Consider the following 21,590-nt stretch of genomic DNA (forward strand, 5'->3'; position numbering starts at 1 on the left):
GTTCAGTGGCGAATCACTGGCTTGTCTTCACCTGTCTCAGCTCTTCACTTTTATTGGCTGATTTCTACTTTGCCACTACATACAATTTCCAAAACTGCTTTATAAAATCCAACAGTAGCAATTATCCAGAAATAGCAATGGTCTTATTAAAATATGGTGTACTTTAAAATTCTGTGGATGATTTTGGAGTCCAGGGAAGTGAAACAGTACTCGAAAATATTTTATCAAAACATTCTGAGCCACTTTTGCACATCTAGTACTCCGGGTTCTACAGAAGACTCAAACTTTGACAAATGGTAGCCACTGGACCGTGCTCTCGCTGGCTTCGACATCGTCATTTGGGGCTTTGAGACCAGCAGTACTGTTACACTTCCTCAAGGAGGGAGAAAACCACTTTCTCTTAATCATTTTGTATAAATTAACTTTGTATAAATTAACTTTGTAACACATCTTCCTTTTCATGGTCTAATAATCACAACACGGCAGTAAAAATGGCTTCCTTGACTGTAGCTAACTCTGTCTGGGCACGTTTTAATTTATATACCTGAAGGTCCTCGAAATTTCCCCCTGGCTCAAACCGAATCTCTTCTGATGAAAATGCGCGTGGTGGCCAGCGACGAGCTGCACGCCATGATGCAGAGGAGGGCGAGCCAGGAGAACCCGAGCCAGGCCACTGAGGCCGAGCTCGCGCAGCGGCTGCAGAGGCTCACCGTGCTGGCCGTCAACAGGGTCGTCTACCAAGGTAGGCCCTCGGATGGACTTGTTCTTCTTAAATATCGAAATAAACGAGGAATCACTTCAGAGGGAGCCGATTCAGGGTCACCTTTTTCTGTTTTGTTTTGTTTTGTTTTGTTTTGCGGTACCGGGGATTGAACCCAGGGGCATTCTACCTCTGAGCGACAACCCCAGCCCAGTTTTTTATTTTTATATTCTTTATTTTGAAACAGGGTCTCACTAAGCACATTTTTTTTGTTTTGTTTTTTAACATCCACATTATTAAAGGATTTCTTCCTTTGAGTTGATAGTCTGGGACAAACCTTCACGATTTCATGTGGTAAGTGGGAGCCCAGACTGACCATTGATTTTAAAACTAGTTGGCACCTCCAGTGTTTTCTGGCTTTTCTTTGGAGATAGTTATAAATTCACATGCAGTTGTTAAGAAATAATGTAGAAAGAGAATGTCTGTCTTTCTCCTGTTTCCCTCGATGAATCTTGCAAAACTGTCGTGCGGTATCGTCATCAGGGTAGTGACTCGCTGCTGTAAGAAACGGCACACTCTCATCCCACGAGACCTCCTGCTGCCCCTTCACAGCCACCCTCCCCCTGTACACCCTCCTCATCCTTGGCAACCTGGACTCTGTCCTCCATTTATTTCTGTTTTTGTTATTTCAAGATTGTTACTATAAGCTGGGCATGAACAATGATATGCACCTATGGTCCCAACGCTCCGCAGAACCTCTCAAGCCCAGGAATTCCACACTAGCCTGGGCAACATAGTGAACTGAGACCTGGCACAAAAAAGGAATGTTATATAAGTAGAATCCGATAGTCGATAGCCTTTGAGGTTGGCTTTTTGTGTTCAGCATAATTCTCCGGACAGGCTTCCCAGTTTCAATAGTTATTTTTATTCTTTGCTGTGTTCCTGGAGTGGACATACCACTTTGTGTTCAGCCACTCAAATGCCGAAGGGCATCTGAGTTGTTTCCAGTTTGGGGCTATTCACACTGGAGCAGGTTGGCACTGGACTGGATAGCACATGCAGTGACGGCTTTGTCGTCCATCTGACGGAAATATGACGAGCTCCTTATGCTTGATTTGTACAAAAATCTTATGGTCTTAGCAATTTTGTAGTTTAAATCATCTTCATTAGTAAAGTAAATCTGTAATTTAGAATTTTAGGACTTACATTATTTTTAAGTTTCTACATTGTTTCAGGAGAATTCATTTTCTCTATTCTATCATATCTACTATATCTAGTATACTCACTACATTTATAGTGTGCAAACTAAATTGGAAATTGCACAGAATATTTTTGCAAGCATTACCATTTATACTGACGAATTTTTAATTTCTTTTTTAAATTCAGAGCTTAATTCAGACATTGTTGACATTTTAAGAACTCCAGAAAATGCAACAACTCAAAGCAAGACTTCAGTTTCCCAGACAGAATTTTCAGAGGAAAATATGCATCATGAACAGCCTTCTACTTTCAATCCATTTCAGAAAGAAATCTTTACATATCTGGTAGAAGGATTCAAGGTGTTGATTGTAAGTAAACTGGTTGCTTGGCAATATTCATTCATACAAAAGGAATAGAGGCTTGATGTGTATTTCTAAAACCATATTTCTTTGTGTTCTTTTGAGACTCGAATTTTTAGTGATAGGATAGAGTCAAGTGACGTGGACAGTACTGACAGGTGTCGGGCTCCTGTACCATGTCCCACGGGAGCAAGTCGGTTGGTTCACTCCATAGACACCAGCAGCCGGTCGCGGTAGTTACAGTCTCTAAATCTAAACTAGATCGTCGTTTCTGGCTTGAAGCAGAAGAACAAAGCTCAGTTCACTTAGAATTAAATCACTCTCGCCGGGCGTGGTGGCGCACGCTTGTAATCCCCGCGCTTGGGAGGCAGAGACAAGAGGATCGCGCAGGTTCGAAGCCAGCCGCGCGCGCTGGCTTAGGAGACCCTGTTTCCAAATAAAAAATGTAAAAATAGGTCTGGGAGTGTAGCCTGGAGGTAGAAGGGCTTCCAGGAACCCCAGTACTACCAAAAAAAAAAAAAAAAAAGAATTAAATCACTCAGGGCCTTTAAGGCTAAGAATAATAGTCATTCTCAAACTCAGAATAAACTCTAAAACATACCAATTTGAGTTTTGAACTCAAGACAGGTAATTTGATCAGAAGAGTGGGAGCCGCATTTGAAACAGCCTAGTTTATTATTTGTTAGGGAAAATTGATGGTCCTCTTCTATGCATTCTGGATCTGTGACTATTATACTCAATATTGTAGGACTAAGTCAGGTGGGCTATCTGCCATTATTATCTGATAGTTTTATTTTTTCAATATATAATTCTTAGCTCTTGGTAATTTTTTAAATGGCTTAGGATTTTAGCCGGGTGTGGTGGGGCACGCTTGTCATCTCCACGCTTGGGAGACGGAGATAGGAGGATCGCGCAGGTTCGAAGCCAGCCTCACTGGCTTAAGAGACCCTGTCTCCAGGAGTGTAGCCTGGAGGTAGAAGGGTTCCATCCTCAGTACCACCAAATAAATAAATAATAAATAAATAAATAAATAAATAAATAAATGCTTAGGATTTTAGCTTTTTCATTCCTTTTTATTTTTATTACAGTAAAATATGTATAACAAAACTTACCATCTTAACACATTGAAGCCAGAGGTGTTAAGTCTGTGCGCATTGTTGTGTAACCATCTCTACATAGCCTCCATCTCTAGGACTTTTCCTTTATCCCAAATTGAAACTGCTCTTGGCCAGTAGCTGCCCTTGCCGATCTCCCAGAGCCAAGAAGCACTGCTGGCTCTCGGTCCCTGTGCGTGTGGGGGTTTCAGCTCCCCTGGTGGTGAAGTCGTGGTCCGTGTCCCTCTGGATGTGGCTTATTTCACTCAGATGCTGCTTTCAAGGCTCGTGCGTGTGGAAGCACTCTGGGGAAACGACTGCCTTCCGAGCCAAGTGACACCTGCACATGCTTGCACCGCCTATAGTCTGTGTGTGTTTGGAATCCAGGGGCATTCTACCTCTGAAGTACACCCCCAGCCCTAATATTTTTTTATTCTATATTTTTGAAACCGGGTCTCACTGAGTTGCGAAAGGCCTCACTAAGTAGCTGCAGCTGTCTGCAAACCTGCGATCCTCCCATCTCAGTCTCCCAGGTGCTGGGGTTACGAGCGTGCTCCACCACGCCTGGCTGGAGACCCTTTCTGCAGCCACTGATGGACACGGGGATTGTTTCTACATGTCAGTGATTGTGAAAACCGCTGCTGTGATTCTCGTCTCACAGCCATTTCTCTTAAACGCCCATCTACATGGGTATTTTATGACTTTGACCGTTAAAACAAATCCAGAGCAAAACGTGCCCCATCTTCTCTGGGCCCATGTGAAGTTGGCACGTCCTTGTTAGGAAATCTGATTCTACTTCCCTCCTGGTTTTTCTCTTCTTTTTTTTGGTACTGGGGCTGAGCCGAGGGGCATTCAGTGACATCCCCAGCCTTTTTTCAACAGTCTAAGTTGCTGAAGCTGGCTTAAAACCTTTGATCCTCCTATCTCAGCCTTCAAGTACTGAGATTTCAGGCGTGCCCGCAACACCTGGCTAATAGTTTTTGTTGTTGTTGGGGTTTGCTTTGTTTTGTTTTGTGGTGCTGGGAATTGAACCCAGGACCTTATGCATGCTGTGCAAGCACTGTACCTCTGAGCTATATATATCCCTATCCCCCCCCTTTTTTCTTTGGTACTGGAGATTGAACCCAGGAAAATTCTACCTCTGAGCACCCCAGCTCTTTTAATTTTTATTTTGAAACAGGATCTTGCCAAGTTGCTGGGAGTCTCACAAAGTTTCTGAAACTGGCCTAGAACCTGCAATTCTCCTGTCTTACCCTCCATAGATGGATGGATGGATATGATAGATACAGATGATAAGTGATGGATGGATGGATGGATGGATGGATGGATGGATGGATGGATGGATGGATGGGTGATAGACAGGTAATGCAATCCTCTTTTGGTTTAAGGGTTCAAGTAAGTCCAGTGGCTCCAAGCAACAATGGACCAAGATCCTGTGCTCCTGCAAGGAGACCTTCCGCATGCAGCTCGGGAGACTGCTCGTGCACATTCTGTCACCAGCCCGCACCACACAGGAGAGAAAGCAAATATTTGAAATAGTTCATGAACCAAATCATCAGGAAATACTGCGAGACTGTCTCAGCCCGTCCCCGCAAGTAAGTATCTCAGCATATGATAAATAGTCACACCTTTTGCAAAATACAGTCTTTCAGAACAGGAATTAAAGTTAAACTGTATTTTCATGGCTAATGTCTTGAAGATAGCTTTCTTGCCAAACAAATTAAAATTAACCTGAGGTCTTTCTTCAGATGCTTTTATACAGGCTCCGTTTGGTTTCTCTGCTTATTTCCCAGTCTTTTTCCAGTGCTTAAGTTAGGAAGTTCCATATCTGAGATTCTTTGTAATTTGTTACTGTATCTTAAAGTTTTTGTTTTGTTTTTTGTTTTTGTGGTAATGAGGATTAATCCTAAGTACATTCTACCTCTGACTTATACCTCAGCCCTTTTTACAAATTTTGTTTTAAAAACTGTCTGCGTTGCTGAGAGTCTCAGTAAATTGCTGGGGCTTCCTCAGATGTATGGTCCTCCTGTTGCGGCCTCCCAAGTCCTAGGGTTACTGATGTGCACCACCATATCTGGCTTTAAGTGTTCTTTTTTTTAAAATAAGTGTTTGGAGACTCTGAAAAGCATTGTATTACCTGTGAAACATCTATATTGAATATCTCAAAAATACATACACCATATTTTTGAGGCCCTCTGGAACTTTGTGAGACCCTGTTTCAAATTAAAGAATAAAAAATAGTGCTGAGGGTGTACTTAGCTCAGAGGTATAATGCTCCTGGTTTAATCCCCAGCACCATAAAGAAAGAGTACATACACCTTATTTTATTTTATTTTATTTTATTTTATTTTTGCGGTGGTACTGGGGGTGGAACCCAGGGGCCTTATACCTCCAGGCTACACTCCCAGACCTATTTTTTATATATTTGGAAACAGGGTCTCTTAAACCAGCTGAGGCTGGCTTCGAACCTGCACGATCCTCCTGTCTCAGCCTCCCAAGTGCGGGAATTACAAGCGTGCGCCACCACGCCCGGCCATAAACCATATTTTAAAAAAATATTCACAGTTAAAATAGAAAAGATTTTTGATCACTTGGAATGATTAAAACCAAATACTTAACTTTTCAGACTCTTAGCTCTATCACCTCAAGAGGGCTACGGAGTTTAAATGGCACATCAAGCCATGCTGAAGGATGGTTTAACAATTTCTTATAAAATTAAACTTATATCTTACTGGTGACCCTATTACGCAACTTTTAGATCTTTATGCAAAAGAAATTAAAATGTATGTCCATAAAAAGACTTGTACAAGAATATCTTTCATAACAGCCCCCAAGTAGAAATAACCTAAATGTCTATCAACAGGAGAGTAAATAGATAAACAAACTGGGCTATAGTTATACAATGAACTGTTGTACAGCAGTAGAAAGGAGCGGGCCACTGATGATCACGACGTATGAATCATCATTAGGATGGATTTCAAACACACCTGAGCTGGCGAAGGGCAGCCGTTCAGAGAAGACACAGCCTTGCTCCTGTTCATGCCAAGTCCAAGAACAAGCACAGCTCAGGCGTGGCGGCTCTTATCCTGTGGGGGGCTGGAGAGACCGGGAAGGGGTGAGAAGGGGGCACGAGGACCCCTCCACAGGTGATAAAAATAAGATCCTCATGTTTGGGGTGGTGGTGACCTGGGTGTTTGCAATGGTCCAAAATCCTAGGAGCAAGCACCTAGTACCTAGCCATGTGTTTCACTGCATGTGAATTCTATGAAATCAAGACAGCAGTGCGCGGGCACCCCTTTCAACACCTGTACAACTCAAATGTGTCCTATGGTGGGTCCAAGCCCTCTCAGAGGGTGCGTCCCAGCACTGAGACACTCCAAGACAGAGGCACGTGGTTTTGTACAGCCCCGTGGTGTCCTGTGGAGAACCGAGGGTTCCTCCTTTCCTTTCTCCTCCGTGAAGATGCCGCTCCCCGCTGCCAACCCGGCGTCGCCGTCCTCTTCCGGGTGGGCTCGCCTCCTCCCCCTGGACCACTGGCCTCCCTTGACCTTTGCTCTCAGCTTTGCTCACCCCAAAGCCAGTCCTTAATTCGCCAGGTCCTCCCAGCACCTGCCTCTCTCTCATGTCAACCTCCCAAGCCTGGCCCAGGCATTTGCACTTTTCCTTATGCCACCATATTAACCTCCTGGCCACCTCCACACAAAAGTGCTCTTCCTGAGTTTTTAAGCATGCTATAGGAATTTTATTTCTTTTCTGTGTGTGTGTGTGTGTGTGTGTGTGTGTGTGTGTGTGTGTGTGTGATACTGGGGATTGAACCCAGGGACATTCTACCTCAAAGTTCCACCCCCAGTCCTATTTTTTAATTCTTTATTTTGAAACAGGGCCTCACTGAGTCGCAAAAGGCCTCCCTAAGTACCTGAGGTTGGCTGCAAACCCGGATCCTCCTGTCTCAGCCTCCCAAATGCTGGGATTACAAGTGTGTGCCACCACACCCAGCTTTTATTCTTTATTTTGAAACAGAGTCTCACTAAGTTGCGGAGGTCCTTACTAAGTAGCTGAGGCTGGCCTCGAACCTGCGATCCTACTGTCTCAATCTCCCAAGTACTGGGATTATAAGCGTGCACCACTGTGCCCATCTTGGGAATTTTCAAAATATCTAAAACTGGGAGAATCAAAAACGGATTCCACATGACCACTACCCAGCTTTAGTTTTTCTTTGCAGTGTAGTGTTTTGAAATAAACCTCAAGTATCAAATCTTTCCACTTTTAGATGCTTCAGATTGTATCTATACCCAATAAAGACCTTTTTCTACCTGCTCTTCTCAATAATATTAACAGAACTCATTATTATCATTTAATACCGAGTCAGTGTTAAAAAATTTCCTAATTTCTTACAATTTTTATAATTTGCTTTGTTCCAGATCCCAAAAAGCCCACACATTGCATTTGTTTGTGTCTTAAATGTTTTTAATCTACAAAAATTCTCCTTTCTCATTTTTTTATTGTCACTTATTTGTTGATGGAAGAGGTCCCAGAATCTATAATCAATAAGTGATTGATCATAGAATGGTAAACCTAGATATTAGAGTCATCTTGGTGTTTAAGAAAATCATGTGCTTCTTTGCATATTCAGAATGAATAAAACCATTTCTGATAGTTTTTCCAAGATAATTTTAGAATGCCACCAAATACTAAGCTGCAATATTTTAAAAGATATATCAAGAACATTACTTTAAGACGTGCATATATCCCAGTCGCTTACCACTTCCCTTTATTTGCCAACTCTTGGAGCCTTTTACTCACACAGCATCTGTCCCCCTTCCTCTCTCGGTCAGGTAGCAGCTGTCTTCTGACTAACGCGCCTAAATGTTGCATTAAAATGAGCTTTCTATTTTCACCATTGCGTATGTTCCTCTTATGCTTTGGGGAATGACACGATGTGATTCTGTGTGTTAATTTAAATATTACCCAAAGTGTAGTCATTTCTAGATCTATCTGTTGACATTTAATACTTTTCAGTTTAAAATGCCATAAAGCCAAGCGCCGTGGCATTTGTATCAGCGCAGAAATTTTGAAGGAAAAGCTATACATTTAACTTGTTGACAAAACTGTCTACATTGTACACACATTACAATCAGGTGCAGTACCTGTGTGATGAAAGGGTCACTTTAAAAAGCACAAACCAGACTTCGGTTAAGCTTGTACTGCAAAGGACACTGTGACCACCCTAAGAGGCACAGTAATTCTGGCCGGAGGGTCTGCGTGGAGGACTGGCCCCGGCCAGGAGGGTCTGCGTGGAGGACTGGCCCCGGCCACAAGGGTCTGCGTGGGACTGGCCCAGGCCACGAGGGTCTGCCGTGGAGGAGGCCAGGAGGGTCTGCATGGAGGACCGACCCCGGTCACGAAGGTCTGCCGTGGAGGACTGGCCCAGGCCACCCTCCCGGGACAGGCCTGTGTGCGGAGCCTGCTCGTCTCCCACAGGCTCCGGAGCTCCCACCTCTTGCTCCCCGAGAGCAGTGAATAAATGAGCCAAGATAGACCTTTTTCTGGAACTTTTGCCAACTTCTGACAAAAAGCAGAGGGAAAAGAATGAATATGCATATTTCTTCTTTTTACAGTTAAAGGAAAGTTTTCCTCTTCGCTTTTCTGTGAGGAAAACTAAGAAACCTTTTCCTTTCTCCTTACCTGATCTCCCTTGTTCCTTGAACAAATCCTGCATTTCCCCCAAAGCATGCAAGTTAGCATGCTTCTGTTTAACCTTTTACAAGAGAAATATACTGAGAGCACGCGTGCCGAGTACCACGTCGCTGCCAAGCTTAACATCCAGTGTTTCATCCATTGGCACCATGTCTTCTTTTTCTCAATTAAGGTAAAATATAGAAATTATGACATTTCCCAGATTCTTTTTAAAGGCGTTTTCTTCCATGGAATCATAACATTATTATACCTAACAAAATTAGCAACAACCCTCTAATGTCATCGGATACCCAGTGCCTGCTTAAAATTCATTTGTTCCCAGAATATCTTTTGTAGCTGATATACTCGAGTCAGATCCAGCCAAGTAAAACCTAGCAATTTAATTTAATTTACAGTTTAAGAAGAAGTAAAAAATTCTTTACTACTAAAAATATATATATTACCTTTTTTTTTTAAGCATGGAGCCAAGTTAGCTCTGTACTTGTCGGAGTTGATACATAATCACCGAGACGAGCTGGCTGAAGGAGAGCTGGACACAGCAGAGCTGCTTATGAATGCCTTAAAACTGTGCGGTCACAAGTGCATCCCGCCCAGCGCGCCGTCAAAGCCGGACCTGCTGAAGATCATCCAAGAGGTGAGTTACTGGAGCCACGGTTATTTTTCAGGACATACATTAAGAACAAATGTAAAAAGATTGAAGGATTGTTTTAACTATAGACTATCGCTAAAGAAAAGCTCGAAATTAATATTTTTCACTATATAGTGTGTGCTTTTTCATGACAAGACAGAAAGCAAGCTACGTTAAGGGGCCTTTTATTCTCTACCGTCAGCCTCATCCATTATCAGTAACCCTTGGTGAAGGACAGACTTTTATAGTGACCACCAAGTTGAACCCTACTGAACCCTACCTTGAGTTGTGGGTTCTTCAATGAAAATCAAACAAGGAAGCAAAAACTCATGAGATTTGTCAGCCCAGGTGGACTATTCTACCCTCAATTTCTGTAACCCAGATTGTGCAGAAAGAAGAATCACTACATTATGTCAAGTGGTTTGTTTATTTTATTTTAATATTCTGGTCTCCTGTGGATATTCTTTGTTGTTGTTGTTAACTTAGTTTGTTGTTGTTTTTTGTTTGTTTGGGGTTTTTTTGGTGGTACTGGGGTTCCTAGAAACCCTTCTACCTCTGGGCTACACTCCCAGACCTATCTTATATTTTTATTTGGAAACAGGGTCTCTTAAGCCAGCGAGGTTGGCTTCGAACCTGCACGATCCTCCTGTCTCCGCCTCCCAAGCGCGGGGATTACAAGCCCACCACGCCCAGCAACTTAGTTTTAAACATAGTTTGTTGGGCCTGAGCTGCAGCATTGGCCACGATGAGAACGTGGGTTTTATATAATATGTCATCCTCCAAATCTCTTAGGAACAAAAGAAATATGAAGCCGAAGAAGGCACAAGCAGGGCCTCGTGGCAGAGAACCGTGAATAACAACCAGCAGAGGTGAGCTGCGTGGCTGCGCCGCCACCGTCAGCCTGGCCACTCGGGTGTGGGTTTGTGGAGGTTCGGGGTCTTCTGTCATGTTGGGGACCAAACCAGGGCATCCTGCGTGCCAGGAGACTCTGCTTCTGAACCACTGTCATGTAAACTTTCAGTCTGAAAGCATTATGTTCTGATAGATGGTAAGCGTTTGATAAATGTTCCTTATACACTTATGGACGGTCTTCGTTTAGTCTCTTTCAGCGTCTCGATTCAAAATCAAAAGACATATCTAAAATAGCTGCTGATATCACACAGGCAGTGTCTCTCTCCCAAGGAATTGAGAGGAAAAAGGTGATCCAGCACATCCGAGGAATGTACAAGGTGGACCTGAGCGCCAGCAGACACTGGCAGGAGCTCACGCAGCAGCTCACGCACGACCGGTGAGCACTGGGCGGGCGGCCGGGAGAGCGAGCAGGCGTGTGACGGCGCCGCCCAGTGCTCCTCTCGTCCTGGCACTCAGTGGGAAAATTACTCCCATAGTTTAAGCATTTTTGTTTATTCATTGGTGATTTTTTTATCTTAAAGAATAATCATATGAGTTTTTTTACTATTATTTTAGGGGAAAGGGAGAGGTATTAGTTATTTCAAACAGTAAAATTGACTTTAATCTTAAAATATGGTCTTTGCAATAAAACAGAGAAACCACTGATACAAGAGTTGAGAAATAGATCTTTTTCTAGCTAAGACTTTATATGATTCACATCATCATATAAATATTATACGACTATGATTTTATATTGTATAGGCTCACATAAATGATTTCTAGTCATATGAATGCTTCTACTCGGTGTCATATTTGGCAGCCACTTTAAATGATGTTAACAAAGGTTACTCTGTACTTAACAAAAGAGGACAGGACACAGAAATATGAAAATGTCATTGTTATAACTAAAAATTTTAAATGAATATTAAAAGTGAAAGAAAATGTATAGGGTAGTAGGATCAAGGGTAGTTTTTTTCTCTCATTTATTTCTAAAAATATATTTAATATGGTCTGTTTTATTTTATGTAATATAGAAATCATTTTAAAACCTTTTTAAAAGTGTGATATATACCACAAAAAGGGACCAATTTTGTTACATTAGAAAGTAAACACATGAGAAATATTAAAAATTAATTTGGAAAGAGGACTTTTTTATTAGCTAGCCACCTAAATGCAGTGTGTTAATATTTCTTGCTTGGCCGGGCGTGGTGGCGCACACTTGTAATCCCGGCGCTTGGGAGGCAGAGACAGGAGGATCGCACAGGTTCGAAGCCAGCCTCACTGGCTTAAGAGACCCTGTTTCCAAATAAAAATATAAAAACTGGTCTGGGAGTGTAGCCCGGAGGTAGAAGGGTTTCCAGGAGCCCCAGTACCACCAAATAAATAAATAAATAAATAAATATTATTTCTTGCTCAAGTTTTTATAGTAGTGGTGATATATATTAAAACAATTTAAAGACGCAAGAACCTAGAAGCAGAGCTTGCTCCAGAATAATACTCAGAAGCCAGGACTCAGGAGTGGAAGGAAGCTCACTCTTGTGTTACTTTTATTCCGTATTTGTGCATCCCGTGGTCTACATCTGTAGCTCTGTTTGCTCATCTTGAGTTTGCAGGGTTGGGCTAGAACCCAGGGCTGGTCACGCGCCCCACCGCTGAGCCGCACCTCCGCCTCCTAGAGTTTCTGTCATTGAACAGGTCCTTGGGAGTCGTTTACTCCCTCTGTAACGGCTTTCTGGAGCTGGAAGTCCTCAAGTGCCCTCTTGCCCGTCCTTTCATTCCCACTTGCAGCGCAGTCTGGTACGACCCCGTCTACTACCCAACCTCATGGCAGTTGGATCCAACAGAGGGGCCCAACCGGGAGAGGAGGCGCCTGCAGAGATGCTACTTAACCGTTCCAAACAAGTACCTGCTGAGAGACAGACAGAAGTCAGAAGGTACTGGCGGCTTCTGCCTCCGCCTGTGACTACAGCACGTAGCCGCTGCCATTAGATGATAAGCTCTTTTTCCTCAACAGATGTGGCCAAACCACCACTTTCTTACCTGTTCGAAGACAAAACTCATTCTTCCTTCTCTTCTACTGTCAAAGACAAAGCTGCGAGTGAATCTATAAGGTACACTGGAGCCCATGGCGCTTTGCTCTCTCGTGAATCCATATTGTTTATTGTGGGTTACAGACTGTTTCTTTTCAGATAGTGCCTGGGCTTTAGGAAAGTCCTAAACAAGAGAGACTCAAAACAGCCCGAGAGTGGGTGGCAGCCCAGGAGGCGTTCCTGACCAGAGCCCCTCGGGCTCCGCTGTCCTCTGCGCTCTGTGCTCCTCCTTGGCAGGTGTATGTGTTTGCAGCAGACTCTAACTGCTCTGTAAGAACCGAGAGCTTCCCTGACTCCAAAGACCCTCTCCCCTAGAATACTAGGCTTCCTGTGTGCATTGGAAGTGCCAGTGGCATAAAAACGTCTGCTTATTACTGAAAAGAGGCATCGCAGCCTCTTTGGTATAGCCAGATCCTGTCTTCTACATGCAGCTTAGAGGGACTATACACCTTTTCTAAAGGTCTCACTCATTCCCTCTTCTACTAAAATGTCACAAATGGCACAGTGTTGTCCTGTGGCTTTGGCAAGACCATCGAAACTCTAGTCTGAAATCTTTGCTGAACTCTTCCACAAGATAGAGCTCATTAATTATGGTGATTTTAAATCTGTTTGACAGAGTAAATCGGAGATGCATCAGTGTTGCGCCGTCTAGAGAAACAGCCGGTGAACTACTGTTAGGTAAGAAACGTTTTTAAATGTATGCATACTCACCCACCTATTTTATTCTTAATTGGAAGTTGTTTGTTTGTTTGTTACAGTACTGAGGATTGAACCCAGGGGCATTCTACCTCTGGCTACATCCCTAGCCCTAATTTAATTTTTTTATTTTTGAAATAGGGTCTTAGTAAGTTGTAGAGGACCTCACTAAGTAGCTGAGGATGGCCTCGAACCTGATATTCTCCTGCCTCAGGCTCCCAAGTGCTGGGAGGACATGCACCGTTATGCCCAGCTAGCTGGAGATATTTTTGATACATTGCCGTTGAATTAGATAAACCTTATCTTATATCACATAGGCGCTTTTTTTTTTTTTTTTTTTTTTGCAGTACTGGGGATGGAACCCAGGGACATTCTACCTCCAAGCTACACCCCCAGCCCTATGTTTTATTCTTTATTTTGAAACAGGGTCACACTAAGTTGTGGAGGGCCTCACTAAGTAGCCGAGGCTGCCCACAAAGCTGCGATCCTTCCTGTCTCAGCCTCCCAAGTGCTGGGATTATAAGGTGCGCCACCACGCCCGGATCACATAGGCTCGTTTGCTTTGACATTGTGTAGACAGTGCTTCTCTCTGTGAGAGGCATGTTCTAGTCCCCTGAGTGTATGCTTAGAACCACAGACAGTACTGAACCCAGCTTACTAATGTTTTTCTATATCTGTCTACCTATGATAATACTTAATTGATAAAGTAGGCGCAGTAAAAGATGAGCAACAATGACTACTAATAAGATGGAGTGTGGTAACTATACTGTCATCAAAGTTATGTGAAATACTCTCTCAAAATATTTTATTGTTACTTTCATGTTAAACACTTTCTGGCTTTTTTTTTTTTTTTTTTTTTTTTGGCACATCTGAATTGCCAGCCATCATTACTCTTATGCTCTGGTGCCGTTGTTAAGTAAAATAAGGGCTACCTGAACACACGCGCTGTAATCCACAGCAGTGCATCTGATAACTGAGACGGCGACTGAGTGGCTGACAGGCAGGCAGCATATGCAGCGAGGACACGCTGATCGCAGAGGTGATGTGTGTCCCACGTGGGCTGGAGCAGGACAGGGCGAGAGCCCATCCACTGCTCAGAAGAGCGTGCGGCTCGCACTGACAAATGACTTATTTCTGGAATCTTCCATTTAATAGTTTTAGACTATGTTTGACAAAGGTAACTAAAACCACAGAAAACAAAACCAAGGATAAGGGGGCACTGCTATAATGCGGATGGTTCACGGTTAAGACGTGACATCTTGGCTGGGCGTGGTGGTCCAAGCCTGTAACCCCAGCTGCTCTGGAGGATTAGGAAGAAGGATCACAAATTTGAGGCCAGCCTAGATAACTTAGACTTTGTCTAAAAATAAAAAATAAAAAAGGCTAGGAATATAGAGTAACCCTGAGTTCAGTCCCCACTACCATACACACACATATAGACACACACACATACACACACCAAGCTAGAAGTCAAATTTTGTTTTCTGAAAAGGACATTTAATTTTTATAAAGTTGAGTTTCTTCATAAGTACATACCTTTACATTTAATCATTCCTTTTATTATATACTTATTTAGGCTAAATAAAAATTTATTCGTATACTTATATTTCTACTGTTATAACAGATATACCTAGGCATAAGAAATATATCTACCTTGATATTTTTCATAATTTATATTCTCATTGTGCTTCTGAGAGAGGGTCACGGTTGTCATTCCACAGATACTTCCATAGTCACCTCTGGTGGGAAAGGTTTTGCTCAAGATGTGAAGTCGTTGTTATACCTGGTTTCTATCTCCTTAAACAATCAATTCATTTGCTGTAGGCCAGCTGTCCTCAAAGCAGAGGCCTGAATCAGCGACATTCGCATCACAAGGACCTTCTTAGAAATGTACGTTCTTGGGCCCAGCCTGGACTTCCTGAATCAGAAGCTCCGGAGGGCAGCCTGTTTTGATGAGTCTCCTAAGGCTCTATGCCCTTTGAGTTTGACAGTCACTGACCCAGGTCAAAGCTACAGCCTCCAAGGTCAAAGACTCGGAGCGTCAGCCTTGCTCAGGACTGAACCTCGTGGCCTCAGGGATGGAGATGCCTTCCGCCAAGCTGGCTCTGCCAGTGCAGCGTGGTCCTCCTGGCAGCCGAGGTGACCAGCACTCAGGAGGCAGAGCCCCAGGTGGCTGCTCACATTCTAAACAGGAAACAGGAATGTGTGTTAGCAGCAGCCAGCCCGGGAGGCAGGAAAAACGGGGCTATTTAGCTAGTCAGTGAAATAGTTAAGGGTTATTTTTAATCCCTGTTTCTAGAAAATTTAGTTTACCACTTCATCTCAGTATGTGAGAGAATAAGCAAAGCGATATGCTTGTGATATTAGAAGAATGGTGGTAATAATAAATAGCCAGCATTGACTCAGGAGTGACTACCCGTCAGTAATGAGGAGTGATGACCACATAGGCAGCATTGACACAGGAGTGACTGCCCGTCAGTAATGAGGAGTAATAACCACAGTAACTATCAAGTGCAGCCTCCCCACCTCTTTTTTTTTTTTTTACTTTCATAAGGAAATTAAGACATACTAAGTTTAAGTAACTTGCCTGAGATCCTATGGATTCTATGTGTGTGTGTGTGGGGGGGGGGGTGGTACTGGGGTTCCTGGAAGCCCTTCTACCTCCGGGCTACACTCCCAGACCTATTTTATACTTTTTATTTGGAAACAGGGTCTCTTAAGCCAGCACAGCTGACTTCAAACCTGTGCGATCCTCCTGTCTCTGCCTCCCAAGTGCGGATATTACAAGCGTGCGCCACCATGCCCAGCCCTAAGGATTCTATTTTAAAATATTTGTTGAAGCTAGGTGTGGTGGCGCACACTTATAATCCCAGTACTTGGGAGGCTGAAACGGAAGGATCACAGGTTTGCGGCCAACCTCAGCTACTTAGTGAGGCTCTCCACAACTTAGTGAGATCCTGTTTCAAAATAAAGAATAAAAATAGGGCTGGATTCAGATTCAGAGGTAGAATGCCCCTGGGTTCCATCCCCAGTACCACCCCCACACAAAAAAAGTTATTTATTGAGTACTGAGAACTGTTTTTAGGTCTAGGATTCAAATTGAATCCAAAGGACAGCAGAGGCCCTGCTTTTAACCATATATGGTACTATGCATGTACACTTTCTGTTTTCTGCAGGTAAATGTGGAATGTATTTTGTGGAAGATAACGCTTCTGATACAGTTGAAAGTTCGGTGAGTAGAGGCTTAAGAATACACTTACTTTACACCTAGGTGTATTTCAAAAATGCACAGATGCAGGATAATGAGAGAACAGGCAGATTCGTTAGCGCTTACCCATTGCCACTCTACCTGTAGATTGGTCCGAATTCCCAACACGTCCAGAGGTTGTTTTAGGAAGAAGACTGTGCCTCTCTCCTGGCCTCGCCCCTTCTCCCAGCAGTCACTAGTATGAGTGCGATCCTCCAGTGCCCGTGGCATCCCTGTATCCATTCCTTCTCACCCTCCTCATAGCAACAGACAGCCACTTCTGCCCTTCCCAGGTCCCTCCCTGTCAACCACTTCTGTCTTAAAAGAGGAACTTTTGAATAATTGAAGAACTTAAGTCATCTTGATAATCTGGAAATATTCTTATTAAGCAAAAAAATTAACAATAAAAAGACTTCTCACATTTTTTGCATAGTAAATCTTTTTATTCATTTGAATTACCTTTGTGCCATTAAAATACTTCTTAAAGTACCTCTAATGGAAGAAATAAGGTTTTTTGTTTGGGACAAGTTCTAAGCCATGAATTTGCAAGGTTACTAAATAAGAGTATGCTTGGCTTAATGATAAATACGTATTTGATTTTAATGAATTTAAAGAAGTGAGCCTAAAAGTTTACATACAGCATGATTCCAAGTATATGACATTCTCCAGAAAGCAAAACTATGGCAACAGGAAGAGATCAGCAGTCGCCATGGCTGGGAAGGTACAGAGGTGGTGCAGGGGCTTTAGGGTGGTGGAGCTATTCTGTACGTTACGGTAATGGTGGACAAATGTCACCACACACTGCCAAAGCCCATCGAATGCACACCAAGAGCACACTGTAATGTAAGCCATAGATAAGGAAAAATAACCTAGCAGTATTGACTCATCAGTTGGAATAAGTGTTCCACACCAAATGTAGAATATTAATAAAAGGGAAATGATAAGAGCTGGTAGAGGAGAGGGAGACGTGGGAACTGTGCCAACAGCCCCATTTCCTGTAGACCCAAAGCTGGTCTCAAAAATGAAGTCTCAATTTTTTTATTCCTAAATTTTACATAGCATTTAAAATGCTTTGTAGTAGGAGAATGTTCAGGTAATCTTACCCACCATTTTGCCGAAAAGAAGGATTTTTCATTTCGTTCGGCTATTTTTAAAAGTCTGAAATTAAAATAATAACTTCTATTTCTCACAAAGCAAATGCCCCCCTTCATCCTAGAACCTTCAGGGAGAATTAGAGCCAGCATCCTTCTCCTGGACATACGAGGAGATTAAAGAAGTTCACAAGCGCTGGTGGCAGCTGAGAGATAATGCTGTGGAAATCTTTTTAACAAATGGCAGGACCCTCCTCTTAGCATTTGACAACACCAAGGTAACCAAGGTTGGGTAATAGATCCGTGCTGTCTAGGCAGCCGCACGACCAGTCTGAGTATTTCAACTCTTTGAAGGCTTGTTTTCTTTCACTTTTAATTCAGTGTTCTGAAATAAAATAAAAATTGCCTCATTCCTTAGTCAGACCTAACGTAGGCCCTCGGTTGTCTAAGCATTGTTTGTGGCCCTCAAAACTGTGTTAAATTTAGATTCCCCAAAGTGCCTGAAAGGAACGGTGCCAGCTTGCTCGGTGCCGCAGGGCCGTGTGTCTGTACTACACCATCCCGACCCACCCCCTCCGGCCACGGCTCCTCTGCTTTCCCTTGCAGAGCCTTGGGAGGGCCGTGCCCCCCACCCCCGCAGCAGCTTCGCTCTTGCATTGGTCAGGGCCCTCCTCTCCTCCCGTTTAGGTCCGCGATGACGTGTACCACAGCATACTCACGAACAACCTCCCCAACTTGCTGGAATATGGCAACATCAATGCTCTGACCAACCTGTGGTATGCTGGGCAGATCACCAATTTTGAATATTTGACTCACCTAAACAAACACGCCGGCCGATCCTTCAACGATCTCATGCAATACCCAGTGTTCCCGTTCATACTCGCAGACTACGTCAGCGAGACGCTGGACCTCAGCGACCCCTCCATCTATAGGTGAGCGGAAACCTCAGCGCCTTGGCGTTTCGTCCAGAGGTTGTGTTTATTCCATTAAAGTTTCATTATAAAAAGTTTCAGGCAGGCACACAAATAAGATGGTCGTGTAATGAACCCCGTATGCTTATCACCCAACTCAGCAACTGCGAATTATGGAGATCTTTACCAAACTTGCGTCGTCCTCCCTCTCCTCCCCCTCTCTTACCCTCCCCCTTCCCTCCCTCTCTCCCTTTTCCTTTTTATTTCAGACTTCTTATGTCATCTCTGGGTTCTACAGTTTGCCTCTCTTAAAAAAAACAATATGGCATTTTCTTACACAGCTTTAGCGCCCTTATCACATCTAAGAAAGTTAACAGTTCTGTGGTATCCTCCAATACCTAGTCCATTTCCACCTGCCTCCTGATTATCTGAGACGTCTTTTTATAATTGGTTGTCTTGAGTCAGGTCCACTGTTGCTCTTTATTGCGGATATCTCTAAAATAGACACGTAGACATAGAAGAGCCTTTGATTTATTTGTATGTATGGTTTCTCCTGACAGTGACTTGTTGAAAAAAAGTCACTTACTTTGTAGTCTGCCTCATATTCTTTGTTTTCTGATTGCTTCCTGCAACATTATTTCGTTTCTTTAACCTCTGTATTTCTTAGAGACTGGAAATTAGTTCCAAAGCCTTACTTAGATTTAAGATTCCCCCCTTTTGGCAAGAATCCTTCACAGACGCTGATGCGCACTTCATACTCACGTCAGGGCCCGTCATGTCCCGCTCCAGTGATGCTGGTGGGGAGTCGGGGTCCAGGCTCCCTGAACTTGTGTCTAGTGATTTTATCCATTGCTAATTATTACTTAAATCAGGTATTCCACTAGGGGTTGCAAGATGGTGATTTCCTGTTCTCTCATTTCTCCTACACTTATTAGAAGAAAACATACAAGATGAACCTAGGACACTTTGTTGTGTCAGAGAACAAAAAAAACTGTTATAGTCTTGTCAGAGGGACAGACTCCAACTTAAGTGGCTCTTACTGCCAAAGATAGGACAGTCTGCAAGTGCAGGGAAGCGACTGCCTGAGCCGCCGTCTGGGAAGCGGGACGCTGCTGGGCTCACGATCTCGCAGGTCGAGGATCGTGGCCTGAAATGTGTGCCCAGACTCTTTCGGATTTGGGGGGTTTTGAACTTGGGGATCTGTGCGTAGACTTTACCAGTTGAGCATTCCCAACCCAAAAATCTGAAATCCGGAGTACTCAAAAAGTCTGGAAGTCTAACACTTTAAATGTTTTCAACGTCAGGTTCTTGAACTTCATATCAGGAATGCTCAACCTGTACTTTTTAACGGCAGACAGACAGACAGAGCAGAACCAACTCATTGGTCCACTGGAGGCATCTGGAGCACCAGTTGCTTACTTTGGAATCTGAGAATTAAAGGAAAATAATTCAGCATTGTTTTGCCTTTCCTAAATGAACTATATTTTAGAGTAACCAAATAGCCTCAAATGATGAATGAATATTTATTAACTTAGCTTGAAATTATTTTATTTAAAGAAAAATTTAAATATTCCACATGGTCTATTAGCCTGTTTTGATTAACTACCCCCCCCAAAAAAAGAAAAGTAAAAGTAAAAGTAGGCTTGATTTAGGCCATGCCCAAGCAGCCTGTTTCAGGTTTAGTCATTTTTACACATTGCTGGTAGACATCTCAACATTTTCTGCACTGCTGTTATAAATAGACATGGTCTTTCTGGCTGCTTGACAGTGAATAGCCAAAGAACTCTTAAATTTGCAAACTCGTTTTAGCAATATAGCTTCTGGGAATTTTTCTTAGAAAATGCTGAAGGATGCGTACTCCACCTCCGGCGGCCACCAGCAGAGTCGTGAGGGCAGAGCCAGAGCCGTCCAGCCTGGTGCTGCCCCGGGTGTGACGATGCTCGCTGAACTTTAGAAACAGCCTAAATACCCAACCCTGGGCTTGAGTAAGTTGTTACGTGTTGCAGCCATTAAGATAATACTCTAGGTATATATTCTTCCTGGAAAGATGTTCAGTTTTTTTAAGAAAATACACATGCACAGAGCAGGAAAGAAACATCTCGACAGACACAAACCAAAACATTCTCCCAGCGAGTAATTGTATCGCAACTGCCTTTTCACTTATTGTTTGTTCCATTGTAGTTTCTGATTTTTCAGCGACACCAATGAATATAATTTGTACCCCCAAAAAGTTGTTTACAGATTTGAATGACATGCCAGGCTGGACGTGGGGGCGCACGCTTGTAATCTTAGCACTTGGGAGGCTGAGACAGGAGGATCTGGGTTCAAGGACGACCTCAGCTACTTAGGCCCTTTGCAGCTCAGTGAGACTGTGTTTCAAAATAAGGAATAAAAAGCAGGGCTGGGTGTGTCGCTCAGAGGTAGAGTGCCCTGGGTTCCATCCCTCGCATTCTGTCGGCCACTGACTGACGCGCAGACGCAGCTGCCGGACCTGGCGCCATCTCTGTAGCTTCACGTGTCTCCACCCCCTTCCTTTGCAGGAATCTCTGTAAGCCGATAGCCGTGCAGTACAAAGAAAAGGAAGACCGTTACGTGGACACGTACAAGGTAGCTGGAGATTCTCCTCATGCTTTGATAGATGACGTTTTGTTTGAGGGACTTGTGCTTTACCCAGTTTAAATCGATAGTATCGAGCCGCCCCGTCTCCCCGCTGGCAGCACAGACAGGCACAGGGCCTGGACTGAGATGTAGGTGGGGTCGGCCTTCGGTCCTCCTGTGTCTAGAAAGCCGGGTAAGAACACAGGCTGTGGAAAGCACCAGGAAGCCTGGTGTCAGTCTGTGTCTCTCATTTCCCTGGACTTTTCGGCAGACAACGAGAAATCATTATATAAAATTAGATATCAATTTCTGTCTTAATTTTCTGAAAAAGCTGTCAGAGGATTTTAAAAAATACACTTATTTGGTCATAAATTAAAAAATAATCCAT

General features: G+C 43.4%; 1 protein-coding gene across 1 annotated transcript in view; it reads left to right on the forward strand.

The window, feature by feature from the left end:
• LYST (lysosomal trafficking regulator) overlaps positions 1-21,590 on the forward strand; it is a gene marked incomplete at both ends in the record, with an annotated part of 99,554 nt that overhangs the window by 56,597 nt on the left and 21,367 nt on the right. The window contains 13 exons of the mRNA XM_080717262.1: positions 551-742; positions 2,087-2,268; positions 4,742-4,948; positions 9,508-9,684; positions 10,471-10,547; positions 10,778-10,966; positions 12,358-12,503; positions 12,584-12,680; positions 13,276-13,337; positions 16,532-16,587; positions 17,819-17,971; positions 18,381-18,625; positions 21,145-21,211. Of these exons, the coding sequence (XP_080573388.1) occupies positions 551-742; positions 2,087-2,268; positions 4,742-4,948; positions 9,508-9,684; positions 10,471-10,547; positions 10,778-10,966; positions 12,358-12,503; positions 12,584-12,680; positions 13,276-13,337; positions 16,532-16,587; positions 17,819-17,971; positions 18,381-18,625; positions 21,145-21,211 (1,850 nt within the window). The remainder of the gene's footprint in view (positions 1-550; positions 743-2,086; positions 2,269-4,741; positions 4,949-9,507; positions 9,685-10,470; positions 10,548-10,777; positions 10,967-12,357; positions 12,504-12,583; positions 12,681-13,275; positions 13,338-16,531; positions 16,588-17,818; positions 17,972-18,380; positions 18,626-21,144; positions 21,212-21,590) is intronic.

This window comes from Muscardinus avellanarius (assembly GCF_963383645.1).
Source record: "Muscardinus avellanarius genome assembly, chromosome: 20".
Taxonomy (NCBI): domain Eukaryota; kingdom Metazoa; phylum Chordata; class Mammalia; order Rodentia; family Gliridae; genus Muscardinus; species Muscardinus avellanarius.